At 43.5% G+C, this 17,640-nt stretch overlaps 1 protein-coding gene across 1 annotated transcript; it reads left to right on the forward strand.

Moving 5' to 3' along the window:
* Nucleotides 1–7,347: 7,347 nt before the first annotated feature.
* Nucleotides 7,348–13,884, forward strand: LOC107187807 (kielin/chordin-like protein). Its single transcript, XM_015575981.1, has 6 exons — nucleotides 7,348–7,399; nucleotides 11,657–11,860; nucleotides 12,291–12,380; nucleotides 13,357–13,542; nucleotides 13,691–13,729; nucleotides 13,853–13,884. Exons 1-6 carry the CDS (start codon nucleotides 7,348–7,350, stop codon nucleotides 13,882–13,884), a joined length of 603 nt encoding a protein of 200 aa, XP_015431467.1.
* The last annotated feature ends 3,756 nt before the right edge of the window (nucleotides 13,885–17,640 follow it).

Consider the following 17,640-nt stretch of genomic DNA (forward strand, 5'->3'; position numbering starts at 1 on the left):
GGCGGCAAAGGGGGGAATAACCATATTTTGATTTAAAATATTTTTTGCATAAAATTAAAAAACATTTGTTTCTCGAATACGGTGTATAACGTGAATATTTTGACTAACTTTGTCTTATATGAATACATATGTTTTTATTTAATAGCAAAGAAAGTTAGTTTTTCTAAACAATTTTCAAGTGGTCACATTAATATGGCCAGAGACTATGTATTTACCTACACACACGTGGTCCAGGTGTGGGCAGGTGAGGGACACAGCGCGACGAGATGCCGCGGGGTCGCTCGTTTATCATTGCATAAAATTCAGAACCTGTTCCGGTGTCCATTCATCGCTGGCCGGCCGTATACCTTCGAAAGTTCTTCGCTGTATTGTAGACAGGGGGTGGAGGGGCGAAGGGGAGGCACGCAGCCGCGCGCCTCCCCCATTGGCGTAGAAACCGATCGAAACCCCGTCGGTTACGGTGCGTCGAAACATCGATTCGCGGTCCCCGCGGCCGCAGAAAATATTCCGCGATCCGTGGTCGTGCGTTAGGTCACAGGGGGTGGGAGGGGAGGGGGAAGGTGGGAGGAAACTATGGTAATCGCGGTGATCCCTGTGCTTGACCGGCGATTGCACACCGAGAGGTTCGTTAACCGCGAAAACCGAAGGTTTCAGATGGCCAACGAGCCGTAGCAGGACCGATCGGTGCGAATTAATGCCTGCACCGGAGAACGAGATCCCGAAATCGGTGTACGATTCGGGAATTTTTCGAAGAGGGTTTAATTCCTTGTGAGGGGATGATTCAAAGATTTAAGGATTCAAGGATTCAGTGATTCAAAGATTGAATGATTCAATGACTCAAAGATTCAAAAATTCAATGATTCAAAGATTCAATAATTCAAAGATTTAAATATTCAAGGGTTCAAAGATTCAAAAATTCGAAGATTTAATTTGTCAGGCTGCCAAACTTATACACATTAGAACCGCATGAAAGTTTAAAGATTTTTCTCTATGACTCTCTCCACCGTTCGTCGTGTATAAATATTGAACGATATCCGTATACCGTCCGAAGCACCCGTAGCGCGGTTCAATTTCTAAGTCTCCCCACTCCGTTTCCTCTCATAACACATTTTCCTCTTGCCAGGCCACCGAGTATCACTGAATTCCCCTTTAATCCCGGTCTCGTATTCGGTCTCGAAACTTCGCCGAGAATCAATTGTCCCCGTTTCGCCCGCCGATGGTTACTCGCAATTTCGTCCGGTATTAATAATTCCCCCCCCCCCGGGGGGGGGGGGTTCGATCGCAAAGAGCGCGGGCACTTTTAATAGGTTTCCCCCGGGGTTAGAATACATAAATCCCCTATATCGCCCCCCGTCCTCTCACGTGATCTACACTTTCGTCGTCGCAACGTATCCTTCTTTTTACACCGGGGTATAATACACCGTCAATTTTCCGGTAATCGCGACATCAACGAACGATTAAGAATCCCCCTTCTCCAACGATCGATCGCTCCTACGATTTGCTTAATTCCAATCGGAGGATTGGACCAAAATTCTACGCTTCCGCGGATTCTTACACCGTTGGTTCCCAGACAATAATTTCCTAGAGCCCTGTTTGATCCGCGCGCAGCCCCACGGTATTTTCCAATACGGAAAATACGAAAGCGTTCCCGGTTACCGTATAAATTCGCTAATGGAAATTCCCTGTAGCTTCGTGCGTTATCGTGATCTCTATTTCCTCCGTTCTTTTCCTTCCCGTTTTACACGGTTAATAAATTTCACGGGCACGCTCGATTCTACGAGAGTAACGGAAAAATGTTTGTTCTCCGATCTATATACAGAATAATTTTATTAATATTCCGGTTGTTGCGAAGGGAGAATTTCTTCCGAGGAAGCTCCATTTTCAGGTGAAACTACAAGAAGTTCTTCAAGAGTATTTCCACTAGTTCCACACTGTACAAGTGAAACTATGTTAAAAATATCATCAGGAAATGTTAAATATATCATCTGAAGAACCATTTTCATCGAATGTACCCATCTACGCCACCAGGGATAAAAAACGAGATATCCGACACGACTCGTGTCAGATTGCCTTAATCCCCGTGGGCCTCGTCCTTCTGTCGACAGGAAGCAGTCCCGTTATCCGTAGGGTCCGTTCGGGCCCATCTTTTCTTGATTAACACTAGGTTTACGGACATTTTTATACTCATATTTCCACAGATACACGTCAACGAAAAGGTACAGTTTCTTTAAAAAATAACTTATTTTTTCTAAATATTGATACTTTCAATCTCCGACACAAAATGTTCAAACACTCGAAACAACGTTCAATCTTTTCAAAATAGGTCGAACAGTGTTCGATCGAAATGTTTGATAAGGTTTAAAACGACCCAGTACTGTTTGAACTGTTCGAACATCCTGTCACGAGATCAAACATTCTTTTAACAGTTTGATTATCCATAGCTGATTTCGGGTGACCTAGCGCCCAACGTACGAGGGCTGATTTCTGACGGTGCAAGAAGAGCGGACTAACGGCGTTGCGCCGTCGGCTCGTAGAAACGTTCCCCGAGGAAACGGGACGGGCTGCTGCGGCCTGATAAAAAGATTCGAGAGAATTCCGCCGGCGTAATCCTATTACTAGTAATGTAATCGCGATCTCGGTTGAAAAACAATGATCGGAGCACGCCGGCTCTTCGCTCTGTCTCTCATACCAGGAGTTGGATATTCCAGCGTGACGTATCGGATAAAAAGGAATCGAACCGAGTTTTCCGGGTTGGGTACCGTATGACGGAACTTTATGCTTGGATGTCGGGGATGCTGCTGTTGAAATTTTTACGACAAATCAGATTTTGTTGCGAGAGTGATCGGAGATCTTGAATCGATAATCCTCTCGTCGAGAAGTTGTGAGGATTTGTTTTTGATCCTGAAGTCTGGTATGCACTTTGCAAATGTATCATGGGTATTATTGTAAAAGATTTTATTTGGATGACGTTTAGGAATAGTTGATATTTGCACTGGTTCTGTCGAAGTGGGAGTAAAGGGCAGTATACACTACTTAAGAGGTTAGCTTCAAGTGCGTATAGAGCTTGTTTTTTAGTGTTGAATATAAATGAACAGGTTCTGAATTGAATTTAATAGCTCCGAATATCGTGTTCGATTCATTTCAACGGTATTTATCCAAATATTTTTCTGAAATACAGTTTTTGAATATTGATTTTCATACACCGACTTATCAAGTGGAAAGATGTTCTAGATGTAACTGATGTTCAGAGCGTGATCTCTCCGAATCGTTTTGATTTTCGATCCGATATCGAATAGGACGTTCATTTTGACGTGAATTTCGGAAATGCTTCCACTGACGGATATTGGTATGAAATTTCACTCGGGGGTGGGAAACAGAGTTTCTGTCAATCCTGGGTGTAGATACGTACTCTCGCAACTACGCAGTAAATTAATAACTTTGACGGTAATATCGACAGCAGTCAGTGGTGCAACGATGCAGGCAAATGTTGAAATTTATATTAACACGGAAAAAGTAATTCGTACAACAGCATATGACTGGCGTTCTGAACTGCAAATAGTCTCATCCAGAATGCACTGAAGGGAATACTTCTGTGTATGAAAAATCCACTAATTTCAGTTTTTACCTGTCGAAATTCAGGTTGCAGTTTTTAGCTCCTGGATTTCCACTTTCAAAGCTTAGATTTCAACTATCAACTATCATACTTCAGTCTTCATACTCCACATTTTAGATTTCGTACCTCAAACTTCAGACTTTCAATTCCAAAACTTAATCTTTTCCAGTTACATTTAAATAATCTTCGACATAAAATGGGAGTACCACGGAGTCCAAAGCGTGACTGTTAATGATAAGTGACCAGTATATGCCTTTTCCATCTTCTTCGCGACTTTGACATTTTTGTCGAGTTTCTCTACGAGCCGTCCAAAGTTCGTCGCCTTGTTCGACGGAACGAACGGACACTGTGTGCGTGAATTACGTTCCCGCCCGTGTCCGCGAAACGTTTTTCGGCGGGTGGCTATCCCGAGAATTTCGATGAATCATCGGTGGAATTAAATAAATCATTCCACAGCGCGTGAAATTACATCACTCTCGAGGGGTCCGCGAACGAATTACGGTCGGCGGCCAGCGAGGGAAATCGTTAATAAATAACGAGGTTGGTTAAACATTTCTGCCGGATTATCTGCTCTCGCCAAAATGTTTTCCCGCGTGCTTACGCGTGTGTATGCACGCTGAGAGACCGTGTGCACCGACGACGAACGGTTACCGGCCTCGAGTATACCGTAAAAATAATGGAAACGGTAGACGAAAAAAAGAGAGAGATAAAAAGAATAAACAAGAAAGGAAAACTACGGTGTGTGCGTTGTTTTCGAACAATTATTTTATTCCATGGTTCTTTCGAAATTTTTGTCTTTAAACACTCGAAATTCAACCGGTTTTCGTGTACCACGCAAACAGAAACTGGAATTAAATACGAAAATGTATTTCAGTTCGCCCACTTCATTAGATTAAAGAAAGAATAGTTTATTTAGGTATTCATTAACGTTCCTTAATTTATTTCAGTTATTCGTTCGCTCGTATTATAAAACGCAGAATACATTTGCTGATTGGGAAAGTGCCGTTGTATTATACATATATGTATATGTATATTAAATTCGTTCTTTTCGAACATTCAGTATTATCGAATAATTTCGTAAATATTTATATTGTTTTAATCTTCCTTTTCCATGCAATCGATACAAGAGGACTGATACTGTGAGTGCAGGTAGATTCGCGAATCATTTCCGTAAGACGATAAACTTTTCCAAAACATAAAATTTAAAGGAAGACGAAAAACAACACAAGGTCTACCTTGCGTTGCATAACTAAAACCAGTAAAAAATTCTCTTATGGTGTCAGAAAGTTTCTGTCAAACCGAGTATAATATAATACAATGTAATATAATATAATAAATATTCTTGTAGTAAAAAGGAATATTTCTGCATCTATTTTCATGCAATACCACATTGTTTTTAATCAAACTCGATTGTAACATATAGACCAGAAAGTTCAGATCGGTTTTATAGTAATGAAATGCAAGATACAAGTATAACGAACTATAAATAAACCGAAAAAACGTTGAATTTACAATTTTTCAGGGGAAATTATTTTTAGCCAACCAGAAAAATTTCTAGAGATGATCTACTTGGATCCCCAGGATCGACGGACAAATTCTGTCGCGTCCGGGGATTAGGACGCGCTGGCGCGACGGTCTACGCGCGGTTTTAATTAAAACATGGCGCCCGAAGAAACCCGATCGCAACGGGGGTGTTATTAATCGGACGCGATCACGCGATATTTCCTCGGCGATACGTCCGCCGGCCGGGCGCGGATTTATCGTCGCGCGTCCCCTGATTTATCAGCCGGGATCCGATTTATCAGTGCGTCGCAGACCGCTCCGCAGCTAGATCCTCGCGATTCAGATGGCCCGATTGGTCAATCTCACCCGCCGTAACCAATCCCCTGTCCCCCACCTAACATTTTTTTTTTTGTTTCGCCGACCTTCCAGAAATCGACCCTCCCATTCTCCACCCCTTTAGGAATCGATCGAACCGCTTTAATTTCCGGGTGGTCGCGAAAACGTCATCTCGATCCCCTTCGAGACCCGTTCAACCGCCCGGAGGAATCGGGCGCTTCCGGTGGCCGTCGGAAATCGTGAGTGGAGAACGAAATCTAATTAGGTGACTATTTGTTTTTTTGGAGAAAATTGATTCTACTCACTCGAAAGATACTGTAGAAATATGTTTCTAGGAGATTACGTTTGTAGGCTAAGTACAGTAAATTTTCGATGAGTGTTCCAAGGCTCCTCGCTATTAACAAGAAGAGGTCCTCAGGTGTTATGTTGACTTTTTAATAAGGTTTAACACGGTAATGGAAGTCGGAATTGTGGTCGTTAGTTTATAAAATAATTAATACTCAGTGCCAAGGAGCATTTGTATACTCGTTGAGGATTTACTGTGTAGGGTCTTCATAGATGATACTTCTATTGAGCATAAGGGTCTTTCTCAGTTGATACTTTCAATGTAAAGTATGTCCTGTTTATTACAATAAATTGAGCTTCCTCTTTGGAATCTAAAGCTGATGAAGCAAGTCTTCGTATTCAGATTTTTCCTGTTCATTCTCCCAATGGTGCCTCCTAGGCACTGATATCCGAAGAATATGGAATCATTTAAATCCTACTGATCTAGTTTCTTCCTAAAGATCTAGAATTCTTCAGACGTCGCGTGAGGCCTTTGTCCGAGATTGCCAGGCTTCTGTTAGCGGTTGATAGCCCCAAGATGAAGGATTCATTAGAGCCAGGTCACCTCTTTAGACGTTGATATCCGAAGAATAAGGGAGCTCTTCTGGGTCCCAACGGTTTCAATACAATCTATTTGGCTTTCAAAGCAAAAGTCGAGGAGTGTTGTGTTCCCGCCAAGAGACTGACGCGCAGCTGGAAGTAACGAGGCGTCGACAACCGAGACTGAAGTTCACGGTGGATCGGTAGGGAGGGGAGGGTACAAACGAGCCTGTTGGAAAAGAGGCGAAGTACACTATATACCGGTAGAGTCCACCCCGTGGGTTGTGTCGGTCTTTGTGCGATTACTTTGTTATGTAAATGAAAACTTAATGTAATAAGGGTTCGCCAACGACTTTACCAATATCCTGTTCTTTGGCGGCGTTCTTCAAAGCTAGCCCAGAAAGAGTCTATAGAGAGGTCTCGGCGAAAGAAAGCAGCTTTTCCAGGATGGGAGACAAAACACCTGACGCTTCCGGAAGAAATCTTGGCTGTCACTATGAACAAAAAAAAATCTACTACCCGCCTCCCTGTCTCGAGCGGGTGGTCCTGGAGAACAATTGAACTTTTTCGTCGAGAAGAGGATAGATAAGAAAAGACCTCGAGGAAGAGAAGTCATCAACGGATTGCGTTCCAGTTTAACCTGCGTTAGCGTGGAAAAAGCTGGAGGATGGAACAGGATGAACGAAAATACTTATTGTGTCGACCGTTCCCGTCGTTACTTTTCATGGGCTACTCGAACCAGATAGATTGCTATCCATTCGGTCGTAATTACTTTTTCATTCGCCATAACATTACCTAATCCAGGCCCGAGCTACGATCCTGTAAAAGTGCATCAAATTTCCAAAGGGTCATCTCGAGCCCTGATCTTTTCAGCTCTGCACGGTAGATGGGGAGCGACCTTCACCGGGCCAAAGTCACTAACTGCTCGCCCACGCGTGTTGCTTGGCTCGTACAACATTATGTTACGTCGTGTTTCGCCGAAGCAAGATTCAGGACCAGGTCCCTCGGTGCGTGCACGGTTCGATGGAAGGATGAAGCGTTTGGTGCTGGTGGAAAGGTTGAATCGTGGTGGAGAAAGGAGAGGTCAGCTCGAGGTCCAACGCACGTGGAAGGACAGGGAAAGGAACTGAGCAGCATAGCTACTTTCATTCATGGGGCCCCGTGTAACTGTCGAACGAGTACATGCACGCGCGCACACGGATAAGCGGCCAGTGATTCTCAAGGGCGGTCTGGACGACAATGAGTCTTTCTCTCTCTCTCTCTCTGTCTCTCTGTCAGAGTCCTTTCCACCATTCTAATTGGCCCGGAGAAGCGACGTCAAGGCTTTTGTCGTTCGGCCTCGTTGTCTGGTCTGCGGGTTCCATTCCGAAGTTGAAATTCACGGGCCAGTGAACCTCGCTATTCAACGTGGGGTGGTGATGGTGGATCATCCCCTTTGTGCCCGTAGGACCGACGGTGTGCGTCGATTGTCGCGATATCGGTTGCTGGTCGATGTTGTCTCCGATGGTGTACTTTTGAGCAGCGTTTCCTCTGTGATCGATGGAACTGACTGGAGTGCTTTCTGGATGGTCTTTAGATCGTTTCTTGGACCAGACTGTTTTGGGATCTGATGTTCGGTTATTGGGGAGGGATTGATCGTTTACTGTTTTTTTGGTGTATTGTTCTTGTTAGGATGGAACGGTGGTGAGCATGATTCAACTGTATCGAAGAGTAAACGGTATTTGAAAAATAATCGCCTCATATCTTTCCAGATTGTTTTATCAATGGACAGGATTCATGTTAGTATTTTCCAGAGATGGGCAAATTCATTGTCTAGATAAAAAGTTTCGAATAACGAATAAAATGGCTATTTCAATTTTTATAATCTCAGTAACTGTTTAACCCTTTCGATATTTATGTCGAGTATCCTCGTCACAGCTTAAAACTAACTAAGCACACAGTTCTTAACCGATCTGAATTGAAGTGAAAGGAGCGACCAGGAATGATCAAAACCTCTTCGAACCGTATACGATAATTGGACAATAAGTAAAGAAACGTGGCTGAAATAATGCTCGATAATGAACGATTAAAATCCGAACATATTCCTTGAAACGAGTAAAAGTGTAACCGTTCGCGGTTTTTTAAAGTGTTACAACCGTTTCGCCATAGCTTCGTTTAACGACCGAACCGGTTGTCCGTGAATAGCTCAGTCTGGTCCCCGCCAAAGAAACTTTTCGTTCTCCGTATCACTCGCTCCTCTCTTTTTTTTTAGTCCAGCTGGCAGGGATTAAAATCTTTTTCCACGAGGTTCCTCGTGTTTCCCGGACATCATCCGGTTTTGCGCCATTAACTAACTCGCTTCCCGTACCGTCCCGTCTTCGGCCAACAATGGCCCATCTTTTCCATTCTTTCTTTCTCTCTCGAGTCACGCGAGGACTCTCTCTTTCCCGTTCTCCAGACTAATGGCAGCCTAATTCTCCGTCATTCTGTCAACCCCGTGCTCCCGTGCTCGGAGACATCAAGGCCTTAAACACCCTCTGGGGCCATTATTTTTCGACGTTAATTCGACGAGGAGGGAGGGATCTCGTTCGGTCCGCTCCTCTAACGTAACTTCTGGTTAAGTTTCTTTTGACGAAGCGAGTGGAAAATTAATATAGTCGTATCCCTCTGTTATTTAGGTTGATGTAGAATATTTGCATCGTAAATGCGATCGAAATTCTCGTGGGGAGAGTGAGGATACTTAAATTCTACAGTTTCAGGGACATTTTTAGGTCGATGGTTTTCTTATTCGATTAACGCTGTTTCGAGTATCCATTCTGTTTAAATTCTAAAGGATTATGAAGCTGGATTTCTATTCGAGAACTTGAGGACAATTAATGTCGCAAAGTAGAAATAGACAATTAATGTCGGAAAGTAGAAACGGACAATTAATGTCGTAAGTAGAAGTGGTCGTTCATAGTCGGACAAGAGGTCCCTTGATTTCGTCATTTTTCTTTGTACCGACGTTGTTTTAGCATAAACGTTGTTAGATATAGTTAAGTGTCGAGGAGTCTCCGAACACTCATCGAAGATTTACTGTAGTCAGTTCATAGACAGACAGCGAGTACCCCTTCTTGTGAACCGAATTTCCTCGAATAATAGCATTATGGTTCCTCGTGTTCCGACGTAATCATCGTTACAGAACCTTTCGTTTATTAACAATAATATCGCTTCTCCGAAGTTTCCCATTCGGAACGGCAAAGTTTCCGGGCAAAACCGTCAGAAGTGATGCTCCTCGAAACAACGGCAACCAGTTGTTCGGGCATTATAATCCGAAACGTTTAATCACCCCTGTGCCCGGCTGCAATTTTCAAAGTTTCCGTGTCCGCCCTCCGGCGTCATCGCTCACGCTTCGCCTTACTTAACACCGTGCGCTCGCTAACCTCGTCTTCTGGTAAACACGCGACGATTTCACGAGTCGTATAAATACTTATTTCGCTCTGCATTCACCCGATCCTGCCTTGAATCCCCCATTCCACCTGAATATCCGTCTGTCTTAAAGAGAAATTAAAACAAAACTTAATCCCTTAATTAACCTCTTAACACCTTAACCTTTTAACCTACTTGACCTTGAAATCCTTTGACATACACTTGTCCAAAAGTTGTAATCTTGTAACAAGTTATAAAAACATGTTGTATAGCAAGATTATACAATTTGTTACACAATACTGTTTGTATAGTGCGGACGCAGCTTAACACGCGTTCAGTGTCCGACCAGGCACGTCTTAATCCCCTGGCCACCGAGAACGTTCGTCGTCGGCGGACGTTTCACACGACATTGTCTCGCGACCGAGTCCAAAGCAATTCTTAACTCTTGCCTCTCTCTCGTTTTCCGGTGAGAGAGTGCTCCGGTGAATTTCAACGTGTTTTCCAGGGAGGGGGCCAAACAAAGAGGGCGAGAGGAGAAAAAGGACAGGAGGAGAGCCAGGCAGCCTTACGGTGGTCTCCCCTCTTTTTTTTTTCTTTCCCTCGTTTCGTTTGAGTTTTTCCAGTGGCTGGGCCTTCTCTTCTCTCCACCCGTTTCTGGCCTCCACGATGCGCACCCGGTTCCGCGGTTAAGTAGCGCGAGCAACTCCCTTCAGATATGCTTTTTTTTTTCTCTTCCCTCAGTGGCTCTCCCCTGAAAAGAAAGCCTTTCCAGCCGCGGTCGCGGGATATCCATCTCTGCGCGCTGACGCAAACCTGTGCTGGTCACGTCTGGAATGGACCACGGTGGAAAATTGCAAGAATTACCCCTTATCGGACATCCTATGCAGAGGATGATTCTACGTGAAAAAATAAGTCGAAATATATTTTCGTATTTTTGCTACTTACAGAAGTAATCGCATGAGTACACTTCAAATGAACATATTGTAGAGTAACACTTTTTCACTTGACACTTCTATTTCGAGAAAATCGACTTTGAAGATCTTTAGGACGTTTGGTTAGATGTGTCTGATCATTGCATACCGTTTCTACTTACTGTCATATGACGAAATACAGGCGTTTCGGGCGAATATTCAAAAGTCGATTTTCTCGAAACCGAGGTCTTGAATGGACAAATTTTATTTTATGTTTTCGACTTATTTTCTTACATAAAAAACTTGGTTGTACCGCCCAGTTATAAGACACCCTGTAGAACACTGCCGAAGCATCGTACGGAAAAATGTTATTCTAAATTTTACACATATTTTCGCGTATAGAATTAATCTCCCTGCCGGTTGTACACACTCCTATGGTCCACCCCGTACAGCACAGCCGTATTGTTCTTTTACGCGTAAAAATCGCCAATACCCAGAAAGCCCGGGCAATGTTCGACGTGTAAAATCGGGAATCACCAAGGGGTGGGTGGGGGGTTTGTGATCCTGTGATCGCGTTATTCTGCTCTACAGCTCCATTACAACTTGTTCCCGAGGCGGTTCTATTGTATTTAAATCCGCGCGTGCCGGTTCGTTGCCTGGAAATGATTCGAAAAACCAGATGTTGTTCGCAACATTGTTCCTCCTCGAACAATTGAAAAACAGAGGGGAATCGTTCGACAAAAATAAAGTTGAGAAACCGTTCGATTTTCTATACTGTCAAACTGTTTTTAGGAATTGCTCGATAAATTCATATTTCCATTTAAAAAAACGGTTCCATTTTTAAAAAGTCGGTGATACTATTTTTTTTGTATTCCTTCTTTGTCCTCACCGGGTCAGTCTAGCGAAGGCTTCCGTGGTGTTTATAAGACTCTCATTTTTGTATTCACTAGCATACGTTATATCCATTATCTTTGCATCGTAATTAACCTTTTTGTTAAATAAATTTATTCTGAAAGTTTTTGGTATGTGTGTTTTGTTGCAGGATGCAGATACGAGGGTCGTAGATACCAAGAGGGCGAGTCGGTGGTCACGTCCGAGCCCTGCTTGCAGTGCAGGTGCATCGAGGGGGCGCTCAGGTGTCGTCTGAGGGTTTGTCCACGATTGCCGAACCCGCCGCCGTTCGGATGCAATGTTCGACCGCCCGTGGAGAACATGTGCTGCGCGGAGCTGGTCTGCGGCGAGACACGTTAGTACGATATTTTCCGACAAAATGTCCTGGTTCGAAGTGCCTCGCTCCACTTTTGATCGAACCAATTCCACACTCGAGGAATTCGTTTAACTGCCTCGATCGTATGGCTTAAACGCTTGCTCGCTTTCGACGTCGTTCGTAAAACCATTTCGATACTGTATTCAACAACTGTGAAAGGAACTTTATGACGCTTATCGGCGATTCATCATTTATTTTAGCAGAGTTTTCACGAAATATTGTATTAAAATTAATAATTTTTTTGTTAAATTGAAAAGGGTTTGTTATAATTAAATAGAGTTTGTTGTTAACTTGCCTTTCGAGGCCACTGTATGTATGTGAAAGGGTTGACAGTCATTGGTACGTTTACTAAACGGAATGCTTAAGAGAAATTTTTAAATAGGATGTATCTTACAATTTCAATTTACAGGCGACTCCGTGAATATTTTAAGAAGAGCGAACGTACATGTAGAGCAAGAGGAGACACACGAAGAGGACCATCAGAACTCCCGTTTTCAAGGTAGAGGATTAGCAATTGGAAGCATTAGAGTTAAATCTCAGAATTTCACGTTACACGAGAGGCTCAGAGAACTTTAATACGTTGACTGCTTTGAAACGAGAATCCCCTTTTTATAGAATGAGAAATTAAGTGTTCGTACTAATTAACTGGGAAAATACTATTCGAAAAGAAATGCTACAGTTGCTGCGATTTCCCAGGAATTAAATTTAGGATTAAATTTTATCGCCGAAGGAAACCAGTTTGGCACGCTGTGTCACGAATAGACTGCAGTTATTTATTTATGCACTTTCAATCGTTTCACGTGGTAACGTACGATAATGAATTATTCTAACATGAAAACGTTATTAAAGTTATTAATTCGTTTTGTCGCATGCACTTTGTAACTATCAGAGCACTTATCGAACATGCAGTAAATGTTACAAGGCATTACGAAGTTGCTGGAAGTCTGAAATTGTTTAGGGGACGTTGAAGTTTGATAGACAAGGTTTACTCTACTATGAAGTAATCAAGGTAGCCTGAAATATAGAGGGTGTAGTAAAACGCGTGGTAAAACTTTACACGGGGTGACTATCTACATGTAAAAATAATTCGCTCTTCGAATCAGAGAGTCATGGAACCGATGCCACGTTATTCTGACACTTTAGTTGATCGAAAGCTTATATTATCGTTTCCTTAAGCTACAGATGATTTACACTGCTTTCCACGTATACTATTTCCTTGACACGACCCCACAAATAAAACTCCAATGGACCAAAACTATAATAAATATACCAGAGAAACGTTCAGCATACAAATCTTTTTTAGGCCCTCAAAAAGAATTCTTGAAAAAATGTCACAAAATCACACGTCACAGTAGAATACCTCCCTCACGTGTCAACGTGTTAGAGTGTACTCTCGGTCGAGTCGTGGAAAATGTTGAAAAAAGAAAAAAAAAATGGCTCCGCCAGGGCGAAGGTTTTCTCTGTTCGACAATCAGGTTGCCTACACGAGGGCGTCAGATACGGGCCGGGCTCGGCGATGATGGGCTCGCGTAGATGCGAATACTGCTACTGCATCAACGGGGCGAGAAGATGCATCAGACCGAAGTGCCTGTTGCCCCTGCCGGGATGCACTCCGCTCTATGCTCCGCACTCCTGTTGCCCTGTTGCCTACAATTGCACCCGTGAGTGTACTTTAACCCGCGCCACACACGTTCGCGAGAGAGTTTCGCCACACTCTCTCACTCACTTCACACACGCCCCCCCCCCGAATTCCGAGTGAAACTGATGACCGCTGTTTCTTCTTTTTTTTTTGTTTTCCCCCCCTTGAAGATCTACGCTCGTCCACGCCGGCGCCGATCACGGGAAACGGTGAGTTAAATACATTAGTCTTCCATAAAAAAAAAGAAAAGAAAACGAATATATGAACAGTACTTCTGTGGTTAGTGGAGACATTTTCTCAACGTGGAAAATTTTGGACGTTTTCTTTTATAGATCATGGAAACATGGACGCGTTTTATCTGTGAATATTTTCCGGGATATACAGTAAATACTTGGTGAGTGCTCGGAGGCTTCTCGGCATTGACAAGGAGAGGTCTTCAAATGTAACTGAATTGAAGCTTCAATATTAGTTTCTGAAATATTTAATGTTCAGCGCAAGAGGAGTCTTCGAACACTCATCGACACTTTACTGTAGTTCGATGCGTGTGTAACTGCTTGTCGACGAACGATCAATGCTACCCAATGATCATTCAATTTAAATGGTCCGAACGAAAATTCTTCCCGTCTAGGCCGAAATAATTTCGATGCTCACGAAAATGGGCACGTGAATGTACGTACATACGGGGGATTATTTTCGCAATTTAAGCCACGGTTCATTCTGATCCGGCGTATCGCTGTTTATCTTCCGCAACAGCTTAATCATCGGCTGCCACGGGGGCGCGCAGAGAGACGTTGGTTCCGTCGTTTTCAGCAAAAGCCTCCTCCCACCAGCCAGACAGCCGAGGTCTATCCAACGAACGTAGCGACGGGAAGTTTAACGCGATAAAAAGGAAAGTTCGCGAGGGCTGAGGTTCGCTGCTATATCAGCCCCGCGCGTCTTTGGAAGAAGCCGCGGCGCGCCCGCCTGGCCGAGTTTAAATTTAAGCTCAGCTTATGAGGAAAAATCGCATCGCGGGGCCGAAATCAGGAGGACGGGCCGCCGCCTCTGTGTATGGTGAACTTTAATCCCCTTAAATTGCGTCGAGGTTTTATCGCGGCTCCGAGTACCATCTAATTATCGTTACGAAAAGTCCTTCCTTAAGAATTCTTCTCTCTTTCCCCCGCCCCAACCGCCTTCTTCTCTTTCTTTTCCTGGTTTTCAGGATGGAAGAAACTTTTCTTGGTTGTCGTTTTTCGGTGGAGGATTGGGGGAGGGAACACGCGTCGAGAAGTTGCTGGGAAAACGTGCAGAGCAATAAAGCACGGTTACTGTCAGCGTTACTTTAACCCCGTGACACTCACTCCCCCACCCCCCCCTTGCGTTTCAGAAAGATTTCCTCTCCCCACCATCGTTCCTCTTTTGCTACACACACCGTTCACTTAACGCTCAGTTTCATTCAATTTTACGACGCGGCGCGCATGGACCCTTCCACGGGAAACTGGGGAAATCACATTCGCAAGTAAATCTGACGCGTGAAGCGAACACGACGAGAATATCCCTAACCCTCTCTTTTTTCCGAAGTCTACACAGACACATCTTTGTTTTCTTGAAGTAATAAATTCACACACGTCACTTCCCAGTCCAGATATCACCCCCTGGTAGTAAAACTTCTCTCGGATAACCGTTTATTTTCAGAATTTTGTACCCCATTTTCAGAGGAAGTTCAAACTTCAAGGGTTTTTTTTTTTATTATTTCTAAACTTTCTCTGTAGTCCACTACTAGTTTTCCCTCATAAGCATCACCCCCTTTCTTTATTTTCGTACTTTTCCGTCCTGGCATTTTCATATCATTACTCTTTGGAACTCCTGCTTCCCATTTTTTTCTAGGCACAGGATAAATCACTGAAAGAAGTATCTTCCATTTTCTGATCTTTCCTCTATTGACAGGAGTTTTTTGAATCTTAAATTTTCTTCTTTCAAATTCTCCACGAAATCTTCTCTCTTTTTCCCCACTCGAAAACGATTATTCCGTTACATTTCGAGTTTACGACCCATGGAAAACACACGCGAAACGAATATATTAATTTCTGCCAGTGTCCGGCGGGATTAGAACCGAGGACCTCGAGATTCGTAAGCGGATACTCTACACGCCCCTCAACGAAGCGTCCATCGTACATGGTACCACTTTTTCGTGCATTTAAACCGCACGATTCTCCACTTCTCGGCTAGCAGCTCAATTTTCAGATGCTCTCACGCGGTCCGCGGTCCATTTAACGGCCAGTTTCACGTAGATGCTTAAAGCTTTAAAACGGCCCCTAAAGCCTTATTTCCGCCCCATTATGCGGATGCCCTCCACGACTTCGTCGACCCGTTTTAATTCCAGTGTCAGACAAAAAGAAAAACGAATATTTCACGGAAACAAAAGTTCCTACAATCTCACCCCATGATCGTCGTAACAACTCCACAATCACACCCTGTTCTCCAGATCAGCGTTGCCAGGAGAATTCTTTACCGTCGAAACGAGGTCACGTCACATAGAACTCTATACACTTATACGACTTGTGCACACTATGGTAATACTGCTAGGAATAAAAACGTGAGGTCCCCGTCCCCAACCAAATATAAACCCCCTCTACTATTCCCTACTACCTCACTTTGTCCCCACGCGGTCATGTTTTCCTTACTTTTGGTATACAGTCCCTCCTCGAGTTATGGTGACTTTGTAAAAACAGCAGGGGTCCTTCCATTGGGGTCTGTTTTAACTAGGCTAGAGTCGATCCTATTTAGGACAGAATTCAATGAGTCTTCCACGCCTTTAAAGGCACGTTTTCATGTATCAGTAAATCGTGATTTTTAGCGGAAGTTTGTACAAATACAAATTCTTATGGAGTAATTATCTTATTAAGGATTCTATTAAAATCCAGATAATATGAAAACTACATTACAATTAATTGTACTTTTTAATTCACTGTTCTAACGTAAAGCTTTTATGAATGTTCTGTTAAATATTAAATATATAATTATTAAAAATTTGCGTAAGCCACCTTAATCCAACGAAATGAGTAAACTTCTTAAATAGTTTTACATCCTATGAAAAATAATCAGAGCATTTCTACGTGGAAGGGTACAAAAATCAGACACATAGTGAAAGAAAGTAAATGGTCCCAAATAAGTACACATGGCACGCAAAACGTGACAGGGTCCCACTTTTAAAGTCACTACAGCTTCGACGAGGCACCGTAACTTACACAAGACGAATCCGTTCCTCGTTCGGGTGAATATAACAATCGAACGACCGGTTGTTTCGTCCACCCGTCGAACAACGTCGTAACCCGCGTAATGACGTCCCCTTCTGGGTCATGTTTCCACGATGGAATCTCGCCCGGACGTTTCCGTTGATCATCGACTGATATAGGGGGCTTTTTCGGTTCTTCGATATTTCGCCGCGAAACAAGGGGATTGGCTATCCCCATCGGTGCTTTATGAAGTGCTGTATCACAAACCTTCCGCCGAATGGATCCAATAGATTATAATCCATTTTCGTTGTTCCCCGTGGACCGAATTCACGACGGTTCGTGAGTTAAATCGTTGGATTTGATTATCGTCCGCGCAGTTTTCGAAGTGGACCGTAAGGGGGGAGGGGACGAGTCGTGAAATACGTTATCGCGAACGCGTTTGGTTTAACGCTCGGCCCCATTTCTTCTTTTTTTTTTCTGTCGAATTTCGCGGACAGTGGACCTCGAAACCAATGGGGGTTTTTTTTTCGGCGCACAGGTGGACGGTCACGAGGTCACAGATGCCACGGGAGATTTTCCTCGTGTGGATCCTGTGACCCGTTCAATCGATCGCGAGAATTCTAGAATTCGTTTTCATCGATAGATTGTCGGTGTTTGTGAACATTCATATTGTCTGTGGACTGTGCTTTGGGCAGGGATATGGTTGAAACCGCGCCGTGCAGATGAAATTGGAGATTGTGTACACTTTGTCGTCGTGGTTTTGCTTTGTTAAACGGCCATCGGTGAACGAAACTGGCGGTGAATTGAAGGCTCTGTGTCCGACACCTGTGACCAAAGCAGCGTGACGTAATGGTAGAAACATATTAAAGATTGTTTCACGTGAAATCACACGGTGTTACGTGATT

The sequence above is a fragment of the Dufourea novaeangliae genome, unplaced genomic scaffold (assembly GCF_001272555.1).
Source record: "Dufourea novaeangliae isolate 0120121106 unplaced genomic scaffold, ASM127255v1 scaffold112, whole genome shotgun sequence".
Classification (NCBI taxonomy): Eukaryota; Metazoa; Arthropoda; class Insecta; order Hymenoptera; family Halictidae; genus Dufourea; species Dufourea novaeangliae.